The 17,989-nt window shown below is 54.3% G+C and overlaps 4 protein-coding genes across 4 annotated transcripts; 3 read left to right on the top strand and 1 right to left on the bottom strand.

Annotated features, from left to right (window-relative positions):
- Positions 1-496: 496 nt before the first annotated feature.
- On the top strand, positions 497-1,817 carry KRP23_10519 (uncharacterized protein; the record flags this gene model as incomplete). Its single annotated transcript, XM_067880980.1, has 3 exons — positions 497-1,293; positions 1,365-1,434; positions 1,494-1,817. 3 exons carry the CDS (start codon positions 497-499, stop codon positions 1,815-1,817), a joined length of 1,191 nt encoding a protein of 396 aa, XP_067741268.1.
- A 1,359-nt stretch (positions 1,818-3,176) lies between these two features.
- On the bottom strand, positions 3,177-5,705 carry KRP23_10518 (TRAF3-interacting protein 1; the record flags this gene model as incomplete). The annotated part of the gene is made up of 4 exons (XM_067880979.1): positions 3,177-4,230; positions 4,296-4,833; positions 4,937-5,432; positions 5,508-5,705. 4 exons carry the CDS (start codon positions 5,703-5,705, stop codon positions 3,177-3,179), a joined length of 2,286 nt encoding a protein of 761 aa, XP_067741267.1.
- A 2,411-nt stretch (positions 5,706-8,116) lies between these two features.
- KRP23_10517 (uncharacterized protein) lies at positions 8,117-10,867 on the top strand (the record flags this gene model as incomplete). Its single annotated transcript, XM_067880978.1, has 1 exon — positions 8,117-10,867. The coding sequence occupies one exon, from the start codon at positions 8,117-8,119 to the stop codon at positions 10,865-10,867; it is 2,751 nt and encodes a 916-aa protein (XP_067741266.1).
- Positions 10,868-11,056: 189 nt separating this feature from the next.
- On the top strand, positions 11,057-17,404 carry KRP23_10516 (uncharacterized protein; the record flags this gene model as incomplete). The annotated part of the gene is made up of 3 exons (XM_067880976.1): positions 11,057-16,412; positions 16,495-16,608; positions 16,674-17,404. The coding sequence occupies 3 exons, from the start codon at positions 11,057-11,059 to the stop codon at positions 17,402-17,404; spliced, it is 6,201 nt and encodes a 2,066-aa protein (XP_067741265.1).
- Positions 17,405-17,989: the final 585 nt, after the last annotated feature.

The following is a 17,989-nucleotide window of genomic DNA, read 5'->3' as shown; positions in this document are numbered from 1 at the left end:
AGTCGGATGACGCCATTGGACTCGAATGCGTTTGCCTGGCTTTGGTGCATGAGCGAAGGTTGAACATGTGGACAGTGTTTCCTGTCGGGCCGAGACCACGTCGGTCCATTGGTCATGTTGCCTCGCCAACTAATTGAAACAACTTCCAGTTTCCCAATTTTTGTGTTCGTGTTCCTTTACTTTGGCTCTTCTTGGTCCCCATAGCAGTTTCGATGTACGAACATTCGTCAAAATAGGCGAACTGCATGGCCCTGCACAGCACTGCATGTGCTGTGGCGTGAGGGCCAGCTGTCCATTTGACAAGCGACGTTGATGGATGTCATGTTGGCTCCGTCGAGTGCATGTACCGCTCCTCCATGAGCTGACACAGATGAGGCAGTCGTAGTTGATCCCGAGTCGCTCAGGCGCAGATAGACAATCCAGACTAAGATACGGCGTTCGCAGCTATCCCACGTCTGTTTGGAATGCTCACAACGCATTTTGCGAGCCACTCGCCATGTTCGGCCCCGATCGCTGTCCACAGATCAAACTGACGCCCGAGGACCGCGCGCTGTACGACCACGCGGCGAGAAAGTTTTTGCAAGACACGGTGGCCGAGCGGGCCAAGTTCAACCCCAAGAACGTCGACCCGCAGCACTGGGCGTTCGTGAAGCGCCGCAAAGAGGTGAGCGTCTTCAACAGCGTGCCCGGCTCGACCAACCAGTCGATCATCGTCATGGTCGGCACAGGCCTCATCGACGGCCGGATCGAAGACGTCATGAGCGGACTTTACTGCGAGACGACCGACGAGCTGCGCACGGCCAAGGTGCTGCTAGGCTACGACCTCAAGGACGGCTCTGTGCTCAACGTCCACGAACGTCGGACACCCGACGACCCTTTCCGGTTCGCAGGCATCAAGTGGTTTGCTGGGCGATGTGCGTGGGGGCTGCTCCACGACCGAGACGCACTCACCTACGAGCGGATGGGGACCACGACCGACGCGCGCGGCCACGAGCTCACGTACCACACGCTGCAGTCCATCAAAAGACCCGAGTGGCCGTCCGAAGCCACGCCCGGGATGCTGCGCCAGCACACCGCGTCGTGCTACCTGTACCGCCGCCACAAGCGCACCAACAAGACGGAGATCTTCCTCTGGGGGTCGATCCTCAAGTTCGGCTCCGCGCCCGAGAAGGCCATTCAGCTGGGCGTGGCCAGCACCTGGCTCAACGTCGTTAACAGCCCGCGAGGCGGCCGCGCCAAGAAATTCAGCGCTCTCATGGACGAAGCCGACAGCCACCAGTGGCTGCCCTCCAGGTACTTGCGTGTCCCCGCTCGCTGTCTCACTGCAAAGCTAACTTGTGCTCCTGCCTGTCTTGCCTAAGCAGCACTATCTGCCACGTCTGCACGTGCAAACCCAAGCTGGGCTCTTACCCGCAGTGCTCGGGCTGTCATCAGGTACGTCCACGCGCTCTATGTCTTGCAATGGCCACATCCGCTGACGACACCTTGTGCAGACGGTGTGTCGGGACTGCTCCGAGCAGCACCACATCTTCCTGCTCAGCAAGTCTGGGCGAAGTAAGAAGCGGCTATTCTGCGCCATGTGCGTCAAGAACGTCACGGGCAAGGCACACCTCGGGCCGCGGTCCAATCCGTTTGGGTCGAGCTACGACTCGAGCGAGTGCTCCACCAGTGGAACCGACAGTCTGAGCAGCAGCAGTCGAAGCAGCAACAGCTTCCTCAGCCGCACCTTCAGCTTCAAGCGCCCGCCGGACCCGTTCCGTCCGCGCGTGTCTCCTTCCGACGACGAGGCCCCCGACGAGCTGGACCTCGATTGGTAAGACGCCTATTTCTTCTGTTGCGCGTGCAGGACTCTCATGCAGTTCTCAAATATAAGCGCATTGTTCGTCAAAGGGAACTTCAACCTCGTGACTCACGCAACATGATGCGCTCCCTCGCGATTTGCACCGCGGATGCAGGTCAGTCAGTCGTCATTGACGACTCACTCGTCAATGCTGCGTGGTCGATGCAATTGAAACCGAACACGTTCATAGGTCGGGGTCTGTACTGGTCAAAGCAACGAAGTCGTGTGACCACTTTGCAGCGCGTCGATTCAAGCAAAGCCGTTCGTGCAGCGAAAACGCTGTTTCCAAGCCGCATTACCCGCGAAGTCGTCCTGGGCCAACAACCACCAGCCTGCAGAGCGCTGACAGTGGAGACAGGGCTCCTCTTCTGCTGGCGCTCGCGACATCTATCATGATTCATGAACGACCTCACCATCGAAGTTGAGCAACGTTCGTGGCGGTCCGTTGGATTAGAGAGGACACGCCGCGATATGGGTAGTCGATCCACCGAGGAAGAAGGACGAGCTACACCAAGGCAATGATACATGCATGTACTAAGACCCACTTGTAGCCCATCGAAATGTTGTTTGCAGGTGGGTAGAAGCCTGCAGATCGAGCTGAGCAAAGTGGCTTTTGTTTGAGCACATTCAGCAACTCCCGCGCACCGTGGAGCACCTTCACTGGAGCACCTATCAGCACCTTTGAGCACATTCACACCCAGCTCATCGTGATGAAATCAACGCAGCCGTGATTCAGCGGGTTTACTACGGCCGACTGCACTACGTTCACTTGATACCAGTGAACGTGACGCATGATGCTGATCACCAGGCGGGTGACCTGACGACACAGCAACTTGAAGTGTTCAGTAGAGCGAGATCCAACCCAATGGTAACACTTGAGTTTGCGGAAATCAGCCGATGGGCGAAAGCACTCAGTCTACTGGTTTCAAGTTGTAAGCGATCCGGATAGGCAAAATCGTAGCCATGAGTACCCCAGATGCATCCGAGCATCCACGTTGGTGGGTAGTGTACAGGATCGATCGACGTCACTCCAGAAGCTTCTTGAAACTAGCGTTAACGAGACTTGAATTCTTCTCCTAGTTGGTGAAAAACCCTCGTCGTCTCCATCGCGACGAAGAAGCAAAGGGAGTCGAAGAACCTGAAAGCTCCCGAGCTGATAATTGATGATGAACCGCGGATGACTTCGTTGGGAATGAATAGGAGGTGGCCCAGTGGCAGCTATCAAACGTCGTCCTGGTGAACGCATTGTTGGACATTACCGAGATTTTGAGCATATCCTTACTAGAAACCTTCACTTTATGGCCTCTATGATAATGTAGCGAACTGGTTTACCCGTTCAAAGCATCTCGTACTCGCGAATCGCCCGCTCCAATTGCGAGTCGAATTGTCGGATCCAGGACTGGTCGAGGAAGCGGTTGGACTTGTTGGTCCATTCCAGTTCGTCCAGCGCCTTTGCAAGGTGATGGTACGATACCAACGAAGAACTGGAAGGAGGCGACAGAGGAGCAGAGGCCGACGCAGCGATTTCCACTGCGCGGTCGATTATTGAGCTCACGAAGGGATCGTTCAGCCCAGGAAGTGCCAGCCGCCCGATTAGAGAACGCAACTGGTTGGCACTCATCCCATCGCCTCCCTCCTCTTGCGCAGCTCTGAACTCGTCGAGAATGTTTTGTTTCGCCTTGGCTTTCATGACGGCGCTTTGCTTCTGGGACGACTTGCTCTCTGCCTGTTTCCTCGGTCCATTGAGCTCTTTCTTGAGCTGTTCGCGCTGGGCCTCGTTGCGACGCGCCACCCGAACGAGCTCTTCGAACTCGTCGACGTCAATCGACCCGTTCCCGTCCTTGTCGATGTGTAGGAGGAACTCTCGGGCTTGGTCGGGTGCTAGCTGGATCTCCATCTGCGATAGCGTGTCGATCATCTCGTCGGGTGAAATACTGCCGTTGCCATCGGCATCGCAGAAGCGGAAGAGGTCGATCACGCGAAGGCGTTTGCGCTTCATGTAGCTGTCGATGCGCATCACGATGTCTCGGATCAAAGCTTGCTTTTCTTGGGTACGCTGGTCGGTCGTTTGATACGTGCCAGCGAACGCCGTGTCGACGACCCCTTCAGCAGAAGCAGAGGGGGGAGGAACGCTGGCCGCGTTAGCAGGAGCCCCACTTCTCTGAATACTCAGTTGGCTGGATCCACGTTGCAACGGTGAAGCTCGTGTTGCAGGTGCGGCGGAGGAATTATTAGGTTGGGCCATTGGTGAAGAGTGCGTCGGGTCCTTCTGCAGGGCCTTGTTGTGTGCACTTGCAATCGATCCACTAGAGCCACGTTTCAAAAGAGGTCTTAGCGGCTTCGTACCAGGGATGCCAAGCTTCGGAAAGCTTGGGGTGTGAGCTGAGGCTCTGCAACAACAAAAAACAAGTTCGTCAACCAGATCAGAAACGAAATGCTGCAACACTGAGCGTACCCGTCCGCAGTGTCCGCAAACTGGTTCGTTTGTGTGTCTTGCCCTTCAGGTCCCAACGGAGCGTCTCTACCTTCGACGAGCATTTTCTTAAGCGAGTTCTGCCAGTCACCATTCTTCGAAACTCGTCGGCGCAGTTCGCCTGCCTCTTGCTGATTGTTTTCGACGTGAGTCTTCCCTTGTGTTGATTCATCGATGGAAGCAAATGAGCTTCGGCTTGTGGACTTCCTACTCAGAAGGGAGTTGCTCGAGGGGAGACCGAACAGCTCCGTTTCCGTGATGGAAGGTCTCTGGGATTGAGCGCGCTTCAGTGAATTCGACTTGCTCGCTTTGGGCCCTAGCAATGACGCAGAATCTCGTGATGACACGCGCTTGATGAAGCCAGGAGCATGTGGGTAGGCGCTTTCCGTCAAGTCGGGCAAATCTGCGAGGGAAATATCGCCATCAGCGCGTTCGCTGCTGCCGCTGCGTGTGAGTCTGTCTTCGCGAGCTGCGCTGAGACGCTGGGACTCCTCCAGGATGATTTTCATCTCGATTTCGTCTACAGCGAGGCGAGGCGAGGCGATACAAGCACGAGGAAGACAATCCGTGAGCATTTTTGGCAGCAGAAGCAGCAACACTATGTACAAGGACGGGATACTTACTGACTTTGTCTTGTGCCTCAGCATCCTCCTCGTAGCCCAGAACGAAAATGCTTTTCTGCACGCTTCGGATAATGCCATTGTAGATGCGACCGTCAGCTAACTCCTTGAGGAAGCGGGTGCCTTCGGTCATTAACAGTTCCTGTCCGTTCACGGGTGCGCCATTAAGACGCGGGGCAGCCTTCCGAACTCGGCGGCGCAGAAAGCTGCGAATGACGCCCTGAATGAGCACGAGCCCCTTTCGGAATATAACACCCGACGAGTAGAGGTGCGCGTCGCCCTTTTCGCGGACTTGTTGTGCCGCAGCATCCTTGATATCGCGATTCGGGATCCGACAAACCTCGCAAAGTTGGAGGAGAAACTCGAGCGTGTCGGAGACGCTGACACCTGCAAGAACTTGTACAGGGCTCACGAGCAAAAGACAGGAGATGTGGTGCCGATCAGAATGCGCGCTCAGCACGAACGTCACGAATGCGATCGCACGTGTCAAGAAAGCAGCCTACGACGTGACGGAAATCGGGTGGAATTGTGAGTGATACAAAGTACATTTGCTCTGTTGGCAGGTGGTAGGTACCTTGGCTTGCTTCGTGGTCAGGGTAGAAAAGTCCATTTGCTGCTCCGAGAAGAGGTCGAACTCGCTCAAAGTTTCTAGCAGCAGTTTGTGGAGAAATGTGAACGGAGGCCTCGCAAGCACTTTTCGACTCACGGCAGTCGTCTGCACGACGCCCATGAGCGCCTGGTACGTGCGCTCCACTAGAACAGCCGAAGACATTGTCGTCGATTGCTGCTGTTGAAGCCGACACAAACTTCGTTACGAAGTCTAATTATATGTACTGAGATAGGAAACAACGCGTTGGCACAAAACTACCGACCATTTCCTGTTTGGACTGTCGATCTCGAGAATGGACGAGCGTTGGGGCTTGCTCGCTCCATGGTGTGAGGTGTTGAAGCCTCACACCGATATTCCGACCCTAAATCCACTGAGTATGTGTGTGGGATGGATGCAATTGTACTACAAGTGACCATGCCGAGACGCCGAGAGGAGAAAGATGAGCTCAGTTTTCAAGAGGAGAAAGATGAAAAGAGTTTCATGAAATCCGAGAAGCTCTGGAGCTGATGGCAGCAGTAGAACACGCAGACTATCGAGCGTGGCGGTATCTCCTAACTCAGCATTGTGGAGTCAAGCTCGGGAAATACGGAGATGAATTGTTTGAAGCCACAAGTGTAGTGAAGTTTTCGCTAGACGTGGACGTGAATGGACATGTGCACGAGAACGGTAAGATCGATTACGACTCCGTGCGTTTCTGCGGAACGCATCAACGAAAACACCAGAGCAAGGAGTATCTGAAGGCACTGGACCGGATTGCAGCACTGGATGATAACGTGAATCCTGGGGAACCTGGAGTAGAAATCAAAATTCCTGTGAAATTGGACCTGTACACTAAATCGGAGTCGATTCCAACCTCTCTTGGCGAAATAGTGGATATTGTCGGAGCTGAAAAGGAAGCTCAAGAGCAGTGAAATACGTACTACCCAGAGGATTTGGAGAGTGGAGCTATCAGATGTACTTTTGTAACCGAGTCGACATCGGTAGATCTTCAGGGTATCTGTTGGACTCCAGAAGTGATGGACAGTCTAGTTGAGAACCACGTTATGCAGTTTTCACTCCTGACACTTGTCATGTCGATTCAGCGTGAGGGCACGAACAACAAGTTCACAGCAAGAAAATCCCTCGGGCAGCTCCTGAGACGGATCTTTGACAGTACGCGTCGAAATCAACATGTTAACTCCGCATTTGGTGTCAAAGGATCGGACCAAGATCCAGGATTGCTCGAATTGATATGCGAAGAGATGATGCCAGCCATCGATTTCGAGGCCATGTGCTCCGCCGTAGGACACACGCAGTATGTAACCAAGTTGTCGCTAGAATTGGGGATTTATGCTCGGGATCTTACTAACCGAGATCACTGGTGGATGTGGCTGGCTTACGATTTCTTTTTGAAACGAGCACGTATGCGCTCTTCTGTTGAAGGTCTGCTACTACCTAGCCTTGGCAGGTTGAACACTTCAGACATGCGCACAGTTACGTTCGTGCTGACAACTGAATACCCAGAAGAGTTAGATATCCCATGGTACGATGCCGCGGAGCTCGCAAAGGCTTTGTGCGACCCAAACAACCCACTCACGAAATGTGTTCGACGCCTACGTGTATGCTTGCTAAGGGGCATGGTTCCCGCAGTCATCTTTTTAGCTGGCACTGCTCCTAACTTTGAGTACTACGTGGATGCAATTGTGAAGATGCCGGAGGAGAACCAGAGACTGGAATATATCGGGATGAAGTCACCGTATTCCAAATTCTGTAAAGAATGTAGGAAATTTCACAACCAACCCATTTATCGACAATGCCAACCCTTACTCATGAAGTGCAAAGCTGCATTCCTGAGTGTGCTCCACTCTCCCAGAATGTTCATGCAAGAGCAAGAGAAGAGAAGGTGGAAGAAGTCCGTAGGGTTTGTGCCGCTGGGGTGATCGAGCAGCGCGTGCTGTCGGATATTTTTTTGTTTGCGGCCCCGCGTATTATCCGACAGGTATACCTTTCGACGAACCAGCCGATTGCCGAAGAGGATGAACAAGGAGGATAAGCCCAACAAGAACAAGGAGGGGCAGACAGCCAGGCAAGGATAGTTTGGGCGGGAGGTGAATAAGGAAGGTTGAAAATCGCTAGCTGTAGTTGAGTCATCGAGTGACTTCGCCCCTCAAACGAGGACCAAGTATCCCAGACACTTGACATTTTCACAGTCACTGTTTACTCAAGTCATTAAACCGGCATAGCTTTGGTTGTCTGAATGATGGGAAATGCTGACATACAAAACCAGTTGCCTTGGTGCTTCACAAATATAGCAAAGTATGCTCAGTATATCTGTGGTCGAACCTCGTAGCCTCCAACTCCAGCTGCCTGTACGCACCACAAACGCCTCACGTATGGTCCACATTTATGGTACAAGTTGAAGTTAACCCTCACTCACGAAAATATTGTGGTACAAGTTGAAGTTGACCTTCACTCACTCTATCTGGCCTCACATGTTTTCCACCCACCTTCGGACTTGCCGACACTGACCATTCTCCAACTTGATTCCGAGCAACCAGCCACTTCACCTCAAGGCCCACCACTTCGCGGAGATCATGATCAACCTCGTGTTCCTGCTCGACATCACTGGCTCCATGGGCAGCGAGCTGGAAGGCGTGAAGGAGACTGTGCGCCACCTCGTTGCTTCGGTGTTTGAAGAGGAGTACGCTGTCATGATCACCATCATCACGTTTACGGAGAGCTCGCAAGGCTGCTTCGTGACGAACCACAGCTTTACGGAAGGGGAAGAGGCGATGGACTTCATCACCTCCGTGAAGCTGTGCGTCCCTCCTGGCCACCCGAGTGTGAGTGCCAACGGCGGAGACGGCGATGAGAACCAGAAGGCAGCATTCGCAGAGCTGCTGACGCTGGACAGCACCATGCCCACGATCGCCTTCCTGATCACAGACGCAGGCCCGCACCTCCTCGCGGAAACCAGAACGTGCGAAGCGGAGCACGAGATTAACTTCCTCAAGGAGAAGCACTCGATCGTGGACTCGGACATGTTCAACGTGCTCGCCTTGGTGCAGGCGCACTTTGAGGGGAACCTCATCGTAAACGTCGTCAAGTACGTCAAGAACAGCGACCACAGGATGTACGGGAGCATCGCCAAAACGTTCGACGGAGTGCTCATCGAGCCCAAGGTGCGCGCCGCCACGCAGCTAGCGGCAGGGCTTATGGTCATCCTCTCCAAGATGTTCGATCGCTGCGCAGGGGGGACTTTCGAGGTTGCCGCTGAGGAAGAGGCTCCCAGCGAGACGAGCTTGGACACGTTCATCTTCTACGACCTGGAAGGCTTCAGCGTTCCGTCTTGCGAGGCAGACGTCAAGAACAACGCGATCCCGGTGGCAGGAGACACGCGCGACGTGCTCTTCGCCTTCCTTGACCGAGCTACAGTCGTGGTTGGTGATCGGTTCGCCAAGCGTGCAATCGCAGCGTCAGGCTTGCGCGAGCAGGTTGAGTTGTTGATCACCATCGCACAGTGCCTCACGGGCAAGCTCGGCTACAACGACGCCCTGGATCGCGCCACATCTCTCGTCGAGACGATTCGCGACTTGCTGCCGGACGAGAACCAGAACCACCTGAAGCTCACCGCCGAGTCGCTGCCTGGTGTGCTGCAGCAAAAGATCACCACGTCCAGCGAGCTAGAGGCGTCCATCAGTGCTATCACACTGCTCACGACACAAGAGGCGACAGAAGATGCGCTGGAGGAAGACGACGTCTTCGACCCGAAGACGGTTCTGCAGACAGTGGCAAGCTTGTTCCTGGCCCACCTCGCCGTGCTGCAGCTCCCGGAGAAGAACGGCAAGCCGGACTTCATGGACGCGTGGTCGGCCGTCATCACCAAGGTCTCCCCGGACGTAGTCACAGCGCGCGACTTCCTGACACTCATCGGCAGCGAGGAAGCCACCGGAGGCCTGAGCATTCGAGCCCGGGACTACAACTACGCACAAATGGTCGCTGACCCGGACGATGCGCTGGGTAGCGCTCTAGTGCGCGCAGCGTCAGGCACGCAGGTGCTTGACATCCTGACGGGGCTGCTGTCGGGTGCTCCTGCAGGTCTCTTCTGCCCCAACATGTTTCGTGGCACCGTGTCGGCTTCGCTGATGGCCCTGCTCGAGCAGCGAGACGAACCCTTGAGCGATTTCCAGTGGGAACTCGTGGCCAAGCTCGTGCACTCGATCCGTCTCGTCATGACCAGTGTCAAGCCCCTGCCGAAGATGCCGGTCAACCCGGAAGACGCTGTGGGGAAGCTGCTGTTCTTCCTGCTTCGTCGTTCGCAAGAGAAGTACGACGGCGAGGCCCTGCTGGCAGTGCTGAAGGAGCTGCTGGCTACGCGTGTACACAAGTTCATCAGATTCAATGAGGCTCGATACCTGGCGCTGGTGGAGCGTATGGTCGGGTACACGCACGAGAGCGTAGTCGAAGACGCCTTTGACCCGCACGCGCTGGACCAGGACGTCTGGAGGTTTGGCGCGAAGAAGGCTGGGCGGTTCGCTGCCACGACGCCGTTCTTCCAGGCGTTTGAACGCTGTGCCAACAACCTCATCCGCTGTGTGGCAGTCTCGCCGAAGAAGTTCAAGGACGACACGCAAGTGGTGCCGACGTTGCAGGAGGTGTGGCCCACGTGCACAGAGGAGCTCCCCAAGTTTCTCCTGCTGCAAAAGCGATCAGCGCGCTACCGCATCGTCCGAGATGCAGCCGCGGCGGATGGGAAGATCAATTGGGAGCTGAACCACACCTTGGACGAAGACCTCGACAGCGCGACGTACGAGAAGCTTGCCATGCAGCTTTTGCGCAGGAAGTACGACGCGTTCCTTCGGGAGCTGCGGGAGCGTCGCGCCAACGAAGCGGCCGAGCAGAGGTGGAGCCGAGCGCTGAAGACAGCGCGGGCGTCGTCCATGGAGGCGTTTCTGGAGAAGCTGGCGCTCATTCGGGATTCGGCCAGCCAGGAGCACAAGCTGCTCTGGAAGGCGCTGAAGCAGCTTGGAGCCGGCGAGAAGAACGAGGTCGAGCTCTACGAAGAGAAGCTGGAGGTGCTGATCACGGGCCGGCTGGAGGTGCGTCGAGGGGAGTTCGACGTCGTCTTCAACCGTGGAAACCTGCACCCGCACCCGGACAAGCTTGCGCCCATGAGTGCAGAGCTCCAAGCCAAGCTGCGAGAGCTCCGTCGCAAGTACGACTGGCCAATCCGCCACAAGTACCGCGATGGCAAGTCCAACCGCAATGGCCACTCCAACGATACGCCTTCCGAGTGGGCGAAGAAGCGCTCCGATGCCGAGAAAACCTTCTGGGAGGACAACTAAGACACTTTACATGGTGTACAAGCTCAAATATTACTTTCCATGTCAACTTTTTGTAGAAGCTCAGCAGTTAGAAACTGCCCTTGTGTTAGAATGTAGCAATTTCGAATGTAGAAACGCTGTAGCCATTTGCCAAATTGAAGCTGCTGTCACACAAGCTCAACAGTCTGTCAGTTGTGTACCGATAGCTGGATGCCCGGGGAGAAACGGCATGTGGCGGGGTTGCTGGGGGAACAGGAAGCGCTGGGGGCCAATTGGAAGTCGGCGCAGTGCGTGACGTCTCTGTATGATTCGTACATTCAGCTGCAGCGAGAGAACGAGGAGCTGCGTGAAAATGGCCGGCGGCTCCAGCAGGAGACCGAGCTGCTGGCGGCGCAGAGCAAGCAGAACAAGCTGCGGGACCCGGAGGACACGAGATGCGAGGAGTTGGAGCAGGAGATTCGGCTTTTACGCAGCGAGAAGATGCGGACGGAGGAGGCGCATCGCCTTGAGCTGCAGAAGACGGAGGCGAGAGCTGCGCACAGCGGGGCGACATACCAGCAGTTGGTGGCCAAGTACCAAGAGAGATTCGAGTTCGACCCCCTCGAAGCCAAGCGAGCTGCGATGGCCGTGAAGACCATGCAGAACACGCTGCAGAACGCGGTGCTGGAGAAGGAGGATCTTGGCATTCGGCTTGGTGAGCTGGCAGAGCAGTACCGCAAGTTTCAAAAGGACCAAGTGGAGATCGTGCAGAGTTTGAAGGAGCGAGTGAGAGTGTACGAGCAGCAGAGAGTGAGGGCGGGCCAGCAACGTGTCGTGAATGCTTTATCACTGTGGTCGACGAGTCAAATTCAGAGTGCGTGGGGCAAGTGGATCGCGCTGGTAAGGGAGCAACGACAGCGAGAGCAGCACAGCAAGTTGGTGGCAAGTCTAGAGGTTAAAGTTGACGAACGAGTTGCTAAGCTTCAAGGGAACCAGGCGGCTCTGCTTGCGATGAAGCTGCTACAACAGTCGGCTAGACGGACATTTATTCGATGGCGAGATCTCATGCGGCAGAACGTGGAGAGGCGTCGCAAGGAGAAACGTTTTACTGAAGAGCGTAGCCGGAAAAGAGTTAAACGGGTGGTGAAATGCTGGCGAATGGAGTGTCAGAAGGCAGTTTCTCATCGTAGTGGCATGCTGAAGATCGAGAGACTTCTGACTGGCCGTTCACGTCGTTGGGGTATGCGGAAGTGGAGCGTTCAAACCTTTCGTCTTGCTTTGGCCGAGAAGGACAGACGGCTGGATGTGTTGAACGGAACGACGGGACTGCAAGTCAAAACTATCGTGAGTTTAGAGGGAGCACTTGAGGACGCACGAAAAGGAATTCGAGAAAGACAGGAGCAATACGAGGAAGAAAAGGCCAGGTACATGGCAAGTATTGAGACGCACAGAGCTACTGAACTAGCGATACGACAGAAACTGGGGCGCTTCTTTACCAAGCAGTCCGACCGACAGCTTCTGAAGGGTGTTCTGCGTGAGTGGAAGATGACAGCCAGGTATCTACAAGGTATCAACCAACGCGCTGACGTGGCTAGAGCAAAGCTCCGGATACTTAAGCTTCGACGATCCGTGTGCGACTGGCACTGTACAGCGCACCAGAGCAACAAGAAGCGCACACACCCCCAGCAGATTCTTGCTCGCATGCGCCAGATCGGCGTTCTCAAGTGCTTCAACTCGTGGAAAGAGAAGGCTAGAGAGAAGAGTCTGCGGAAGATAGCTCTGCTGCACGCAGTCAATCGGATGCGGAACCGAGGAGTAGCGCGGTGCTTTACGCAGTGGGCAGCGTTTTGGCAGCAGCGAGCATCACTTCGACAAGGAATTGACGTGATGGCAAAATGTGCGATGAAGCAGCAAGCGTTTTTCATGTTCCGCTCGTGGAAAGAGCGAGTTGCTCAACTCAAAATTGAAGCTCAGACACGGCAGCAGGAGTTGATTCAAAAAGCTTGGGAGAGTCGGCTGGCTCAAGCTAAATGGGACCTAACCTTCCAGCGAGAGTGCTTCACTCGCTGGCATGACGCGGTGCTTCGAAGACAGAGACAGGATGCAGTTGTGAAGAAGTGTCTAGCGCGCATCAAAAATGGTTCGTTGGCGAGAGTGCTCGGAAGCTGGCGCGAATTTGTCGAGTCCCGCAAGACACAACGAGAGCTCGTGCGTAGATGGGTAGGTCGCTGTCACGCTGGAGTTCTACAGCGAGCGTGGAATCGATGGCAAAGACAGATCGTTCTGAAAGAGCAGCAGATTTTAATGCTCCAACTCCAGGAACAACGAGACGCTGAGCTGGAAAAGCTAGCGACAGAGTTTGAAGAGTACCGAAAGGCACAGCAACTATTGCTTCAAGAAGCTGAGCAAGCTCAGACACAGCAGGAGAACAAACTGCAGGCGACGAACGCTCGCCTTTACGAGGAAGCAAAGCGAGCACAACGATTGACAGGTGCTGTAGAAATGTTGTGTATGACTAGGGAAAGAGGTTCTACACTGGTACGATGCTTCAAGGTGTGGCAAAAAGTCGTTCGCCAAGCTGTTTACGCTCGTAGACTCGTGCACGATTTCCAGACCGCAGTGAAAGTCCACCAAACTCGTGCAATTTTGTCAAAGTGGAAGCGATTCAGTACTCAGCAAAAACGGTTGAAGGCCGTTCACAGGACGATTCAGTCCTGTTTCTCGCGTTGGTGGCAGATTCAATGCTTGGAGGCTTGGAAAGATGCCAGGCGACGGCGCAGAGCAGTACAGGTATTCTCAACGTTGTTTGTCCGCAACTCGGAGACGTACATCTGCCGAGGTATTGTTTCGGAATGGAGAAAGCTAGCTAGAAGGAATGGCTCGCTGCGTTGGACGCTAGAGAAAATCTGGCTGGGGTCTGTTCATGCAAAGATGCGGCAACAATTCACGCACTGGGCAGCGCTTACGAGGGCGGAGGCAGCAAAAGAGCAGATTGAAAAACGAAATGTGGCGCTTACTGCGATTCGAGCGAAGGTTTGGTGGAAGCAATCGGTATCAACGATGCGCTGTTGCTTTTCCGAGTGGAAGGATACCGTCAAGAGTAGAAAGACGCGTCGCCAAGCAGAGCGAAAACTGATGCTGTTCCAGCAGACGCGCGTTGCACAGCTGTGCTTCAGCGCTTGGGCGGAATTTGTGCTGCTTCAAGGCCGAGAGGAAGAACGCAACCAACGCTTTCGATGCTGGATACGCAAGTTTCTGCGGAGAAAGCAGGAGCGTGCGATGGCGTTATGGAAGATGCTGCTCATCCGAAACCAACTTCGTGATCTCAACGAGCTAAAGAAGTTGAAAAGCGCTCAACAAGAAGAACTGGAGCGGCAGAGAGAGGAGATATCCGTCCTGAAAGAAACCGCGTCTGAAACGCAGAGCAAACTTGCCAACGTCTTCGTTGTGCATGATGAATCGACGACCAAAATGCAGTACTTGACAGAGTGTGGTTTGGTGGCGAAGTATTTCAACGCACTGAAGTTGAAGCTGTCCATGACACAATACCAGCGCCAGGCAGTTCACTTTTGTCAGAAGAACGCTCGTCGACGGCACCTCGCAGAGCTCTTCTCCAGCTGGTACTCATTTTCCCAGAAGTGCCACGCTGTGAAGTTGACTGTAGCTCAGAAAGCTAGACGTTGTCAAGATGTGCTCACCCGTACCGCTCTACGAGAATGGCAGCTCGTGACCTATCAGCATCGTGTCACCAAGCAAAAGCAGCTCAAGCTAAGACAGCGAGTACGGTCTCGCAGACTGATAACGACTTTCGTGGATTGGCATCGATCAATTCTTCGCCAGCGGGTCGTCTCCGTAGCAGTGGATCGTCTGGAAGGCATTGCGCAGAAGCAGAAACGAAGGAGCTCGCTGTCGTTGTGGCATCAGAAGTGCTTACAGGAGAAAGCCCGGGAGACTCGAGAGAAGGAAAAACGCAAGAAAATCATGCAGTTTCTAATGGGTAGACAAGAAGCAGGGCTCGTGCGCACCTTCCACTCGTGGAAAGAGCTCACCCAAATCAAAGCTGCAATCCGCTCTCACGCACAAGTCCGATACTCGAAAAAGCGTCACGACATTCTCGCTGAAAGTTGGAGATGCTGGCGCTCAACTGTACAAACGGTGAAGCTTCAGCGGAAGTCTGTTCAGATTATCCAAGGCTTGACAACGCGATTTTACTGCCGTATTGCCCTGTCGAGATGGACGCGGTATACTTTCATGAGCCAGATTGCACTGTTGCAGACTAGCAACGCAGCTCTAACAAGCCAAGTTGAGGAGTCGAGTCACCGCTTACAAAGCACAAGCATGAGCGTAGACCAGCTTTCGACTGAACTAATGCAGCTTCAAGACAAGCTTTACGAGGCCGAAGCGAGATCGTCGGCTGTGAGTTTGGAAACCAGTGCTCAAACAGCAAAGCGGAACAAACGGTTCACTTGTCTGGCCAGTCTCAGTAAGATGTTGCTGAAGCGAACGGTATCCAGAGAAGTGTCGGAGGCATTTACGTTGTGGAAAGGAAAGCTCTACGATTTGCGAAGGAAACATCAGGCGCTGGTGCGTGTAGTTTTGATTCGACAGAGGAGAAAGCGGTGGCTGGCATTTTGGCTGTGGAAGGTGAAGACGCTGCGATTGCGGCAGCTTGAGTCTCTGAAGAAGCTGTGGGGAAGGAACGACCTGCTCTCAATTGTGAGGAAGTGGAGAAAGTATTCCGCAGCTCAGGCCAAGCTGAGGCTCTTCCTTACTAGGCGCTGCCTACTTTCGTACTCAACCCAGTGCTTGCCCACATCGATTGCGTTTCGACTGTGGAAGACCACGTCGGCAGAAATGACCGCGCTTCAGCAGGTGACAGCTCTTCACGCGAGACTTGAAAGCGAGCAGTACTCGTCGTCCACGCATCTACGAAGACTAGCGCTGGGTAAATGGTGTTGGATAGCGTACACCCATCGCCTACGCCAAATGCGGTCGTTCCTCTCGCGCTGCTACGCGAATTCGACCAAGAGGAACGCTGTTAGACATCTCCGCGTCGTTGAGGCAATGCAGCAGACCAATGAGGCTGCGCTAACCAAGGCGAAAGAGCAGAGTGAAGCTAGAGCTCAGCAGGAAACGGGGGCTCTGTCGGCGGCAGAAGAGCAGTTGTCTGCCGGGGCTTCTTTTCAGGCGTTGCAGACGCTCATTCGTCGTCTCTTCCAGCCGACGACCATGAAAGACCTGTTTGTTAGCGTCACCAGCACCTTCGCGCAGATTCTGCACGGCAGCACCGCCGTTCTGTTCCTTTTCGACCCCAGTAGCAACGAACTGTGGACGCAGCGCGAGGAAACCCAGCTCATTCAGGTCCCCGCGTCTCTGGGGATCGCTGGCAGCACACTTTCCGGCGGATCCACGCTGGTCATCAATGATGTTGGAGCAGACCCGAGGTTCCATCCTATGGTGGATCAATTCGTCTTGAGCGGCTTGCGGCAGGACGACGCAGCGTCTGCTTTCATGATGGCTACACCAACGCTGCAAGTCGGCAAGCCAACTGTTGGCATGGTGTCTTCAGCTCTCGTCTCCAGCGATGGTTCGTATAGCGTTAGTGGTAGTACGGACCAGGCTAGAGTGTCTGACGCACGTGTCCCTTGTGTTGCTTGTGTACTGTGCAGGAGCCGTGTATGGGATCCTTCAAGTGGCTTTCTCGACGTCAAATCTGTCTCCAATCGCCCGACGAGTTCTCGTTACTCAAACGCAGCTCTACAGCAAAACGTGCTGCTTCTATGGTATGGTCGCACCACCCCGACAACTGGTTCCTGCCTTGCGTTCTCACATTGAATTGTTTGCACAGTGGAGCAGATAGTGTTCGAGATGCTCCGCAATTGCCGCGACCGTGTTCGAGCGCGATCCCCCGACAAGTTCATCAAGTTGTTCAAACAAAACAAAAACTGGCGGAAGTACTACGCGGCAATTGAGCGGAAAGCCAGTGAAATGGAGAGGAAGCTCCACAGTGTGCTGGACGAGCGTGAAGAGTTGATCCAGTCGAAGGTCGAGCTCCAAAAGCGTCACGAAGAAGTCAAAGACAAACTCCAAGCGAGTGAACGCAGCACGAAAGACGTGAGCAAGTTGGTCCTTGGCTGGAAGAAGAAACTGACCAAATGGCAGCTGGTGCTTGACGAGAAAGATCGAGCTATCGCTGAAAAGTCGAACGAACTGGAGAAGGTGGAGAAGGAGTTCGATCGCTATCGACGCGAACGGCGCTCCAAGGAACTGCAGACTGTGCTGGATGCAGCGTCGCCAACACGAGCCAAACGGCCAAGCTCCGTGTCGTCCCAGCTCGACGAGTGTGAAGAATCAGCGGACAAGTCGCAGTCGCTCAGCGATCGAGGCCAACTGAGCATCCTGAAGGCAGACCAAACCAGACTCAGGAGCCAGCTCGTGAGGGCAGAGGCTGATAACCTTTTGCTAGTGAAGGCCATCAGCATTGCGCGCACACAACACGGCGAGCTGCCGAGAACGATTCAAGCTGAGGTATCACGAGTCGCCACGCGCGTCTCTCGTCGAGCGCCACCAGAAGCATAGAGGATAGACCTAGAGTTTCACAGAAAATGTATCAACAATGCTGTAATTATCAGCAAAAACATCTTACTTATAGAACGTCCTAACTGTAAATTGAGTTTTGTAATTGATGACCTACATTTTGATCGTTGTTGTATCGGATCGAGATGGTTGCAGACGTCGCCACGACAACGCACAAGTGCTCCGATACTGTGGCATTAACTGCTACGAAGCGTGCTAGGACATGTGTAGAGCGTGAAGAAAGACCGCTCTCCACGTACGAAAGCATCGAGCACGTGCGGTTTCTGTCTAGAATACTGGTACTACCTCATAGTTTACTGGACATTGACATTCTACTCATGGCACCAGAAAATACTGCTGTGGAGGCCACCATAACCGGTTTAGATGCCTGGTTGGGTCCGATCTTGGGCAGATTTAAGGGCTAAGTACCAAGTGCACTCGTGAGAGCAGCTGCAATGGCCATTTCAAGTGTGTGAAGGTTTTCCTGAAAAGCGTTCGTGTTCGCTGTAAGAAAAAAATGTATTCGATGTCATACAATTGCTGCGTGGCAATATCCGCGTATCGGGGACCATGATGGATAAAGCTTTC

Source organism: Phytophthora ramorum, assembly GCF_020800215.1.
Source record: "Phytophthora ramorum isolate Pr-102 chromosome Unknown Phyram_PR-102_s0010, whole genome shotgun sequence".
Lineage (NCBI taxonomy): Eukaryota > Oomycota > Peronosporomycetes > Peronosporales > Peronosporaceae > Phytophthora > Phytophthora ramorum.
Note: the sequence above shows the minus strand (reverse complement) of the source record. Positions and strands in the feature narration are given on the sequence as shown.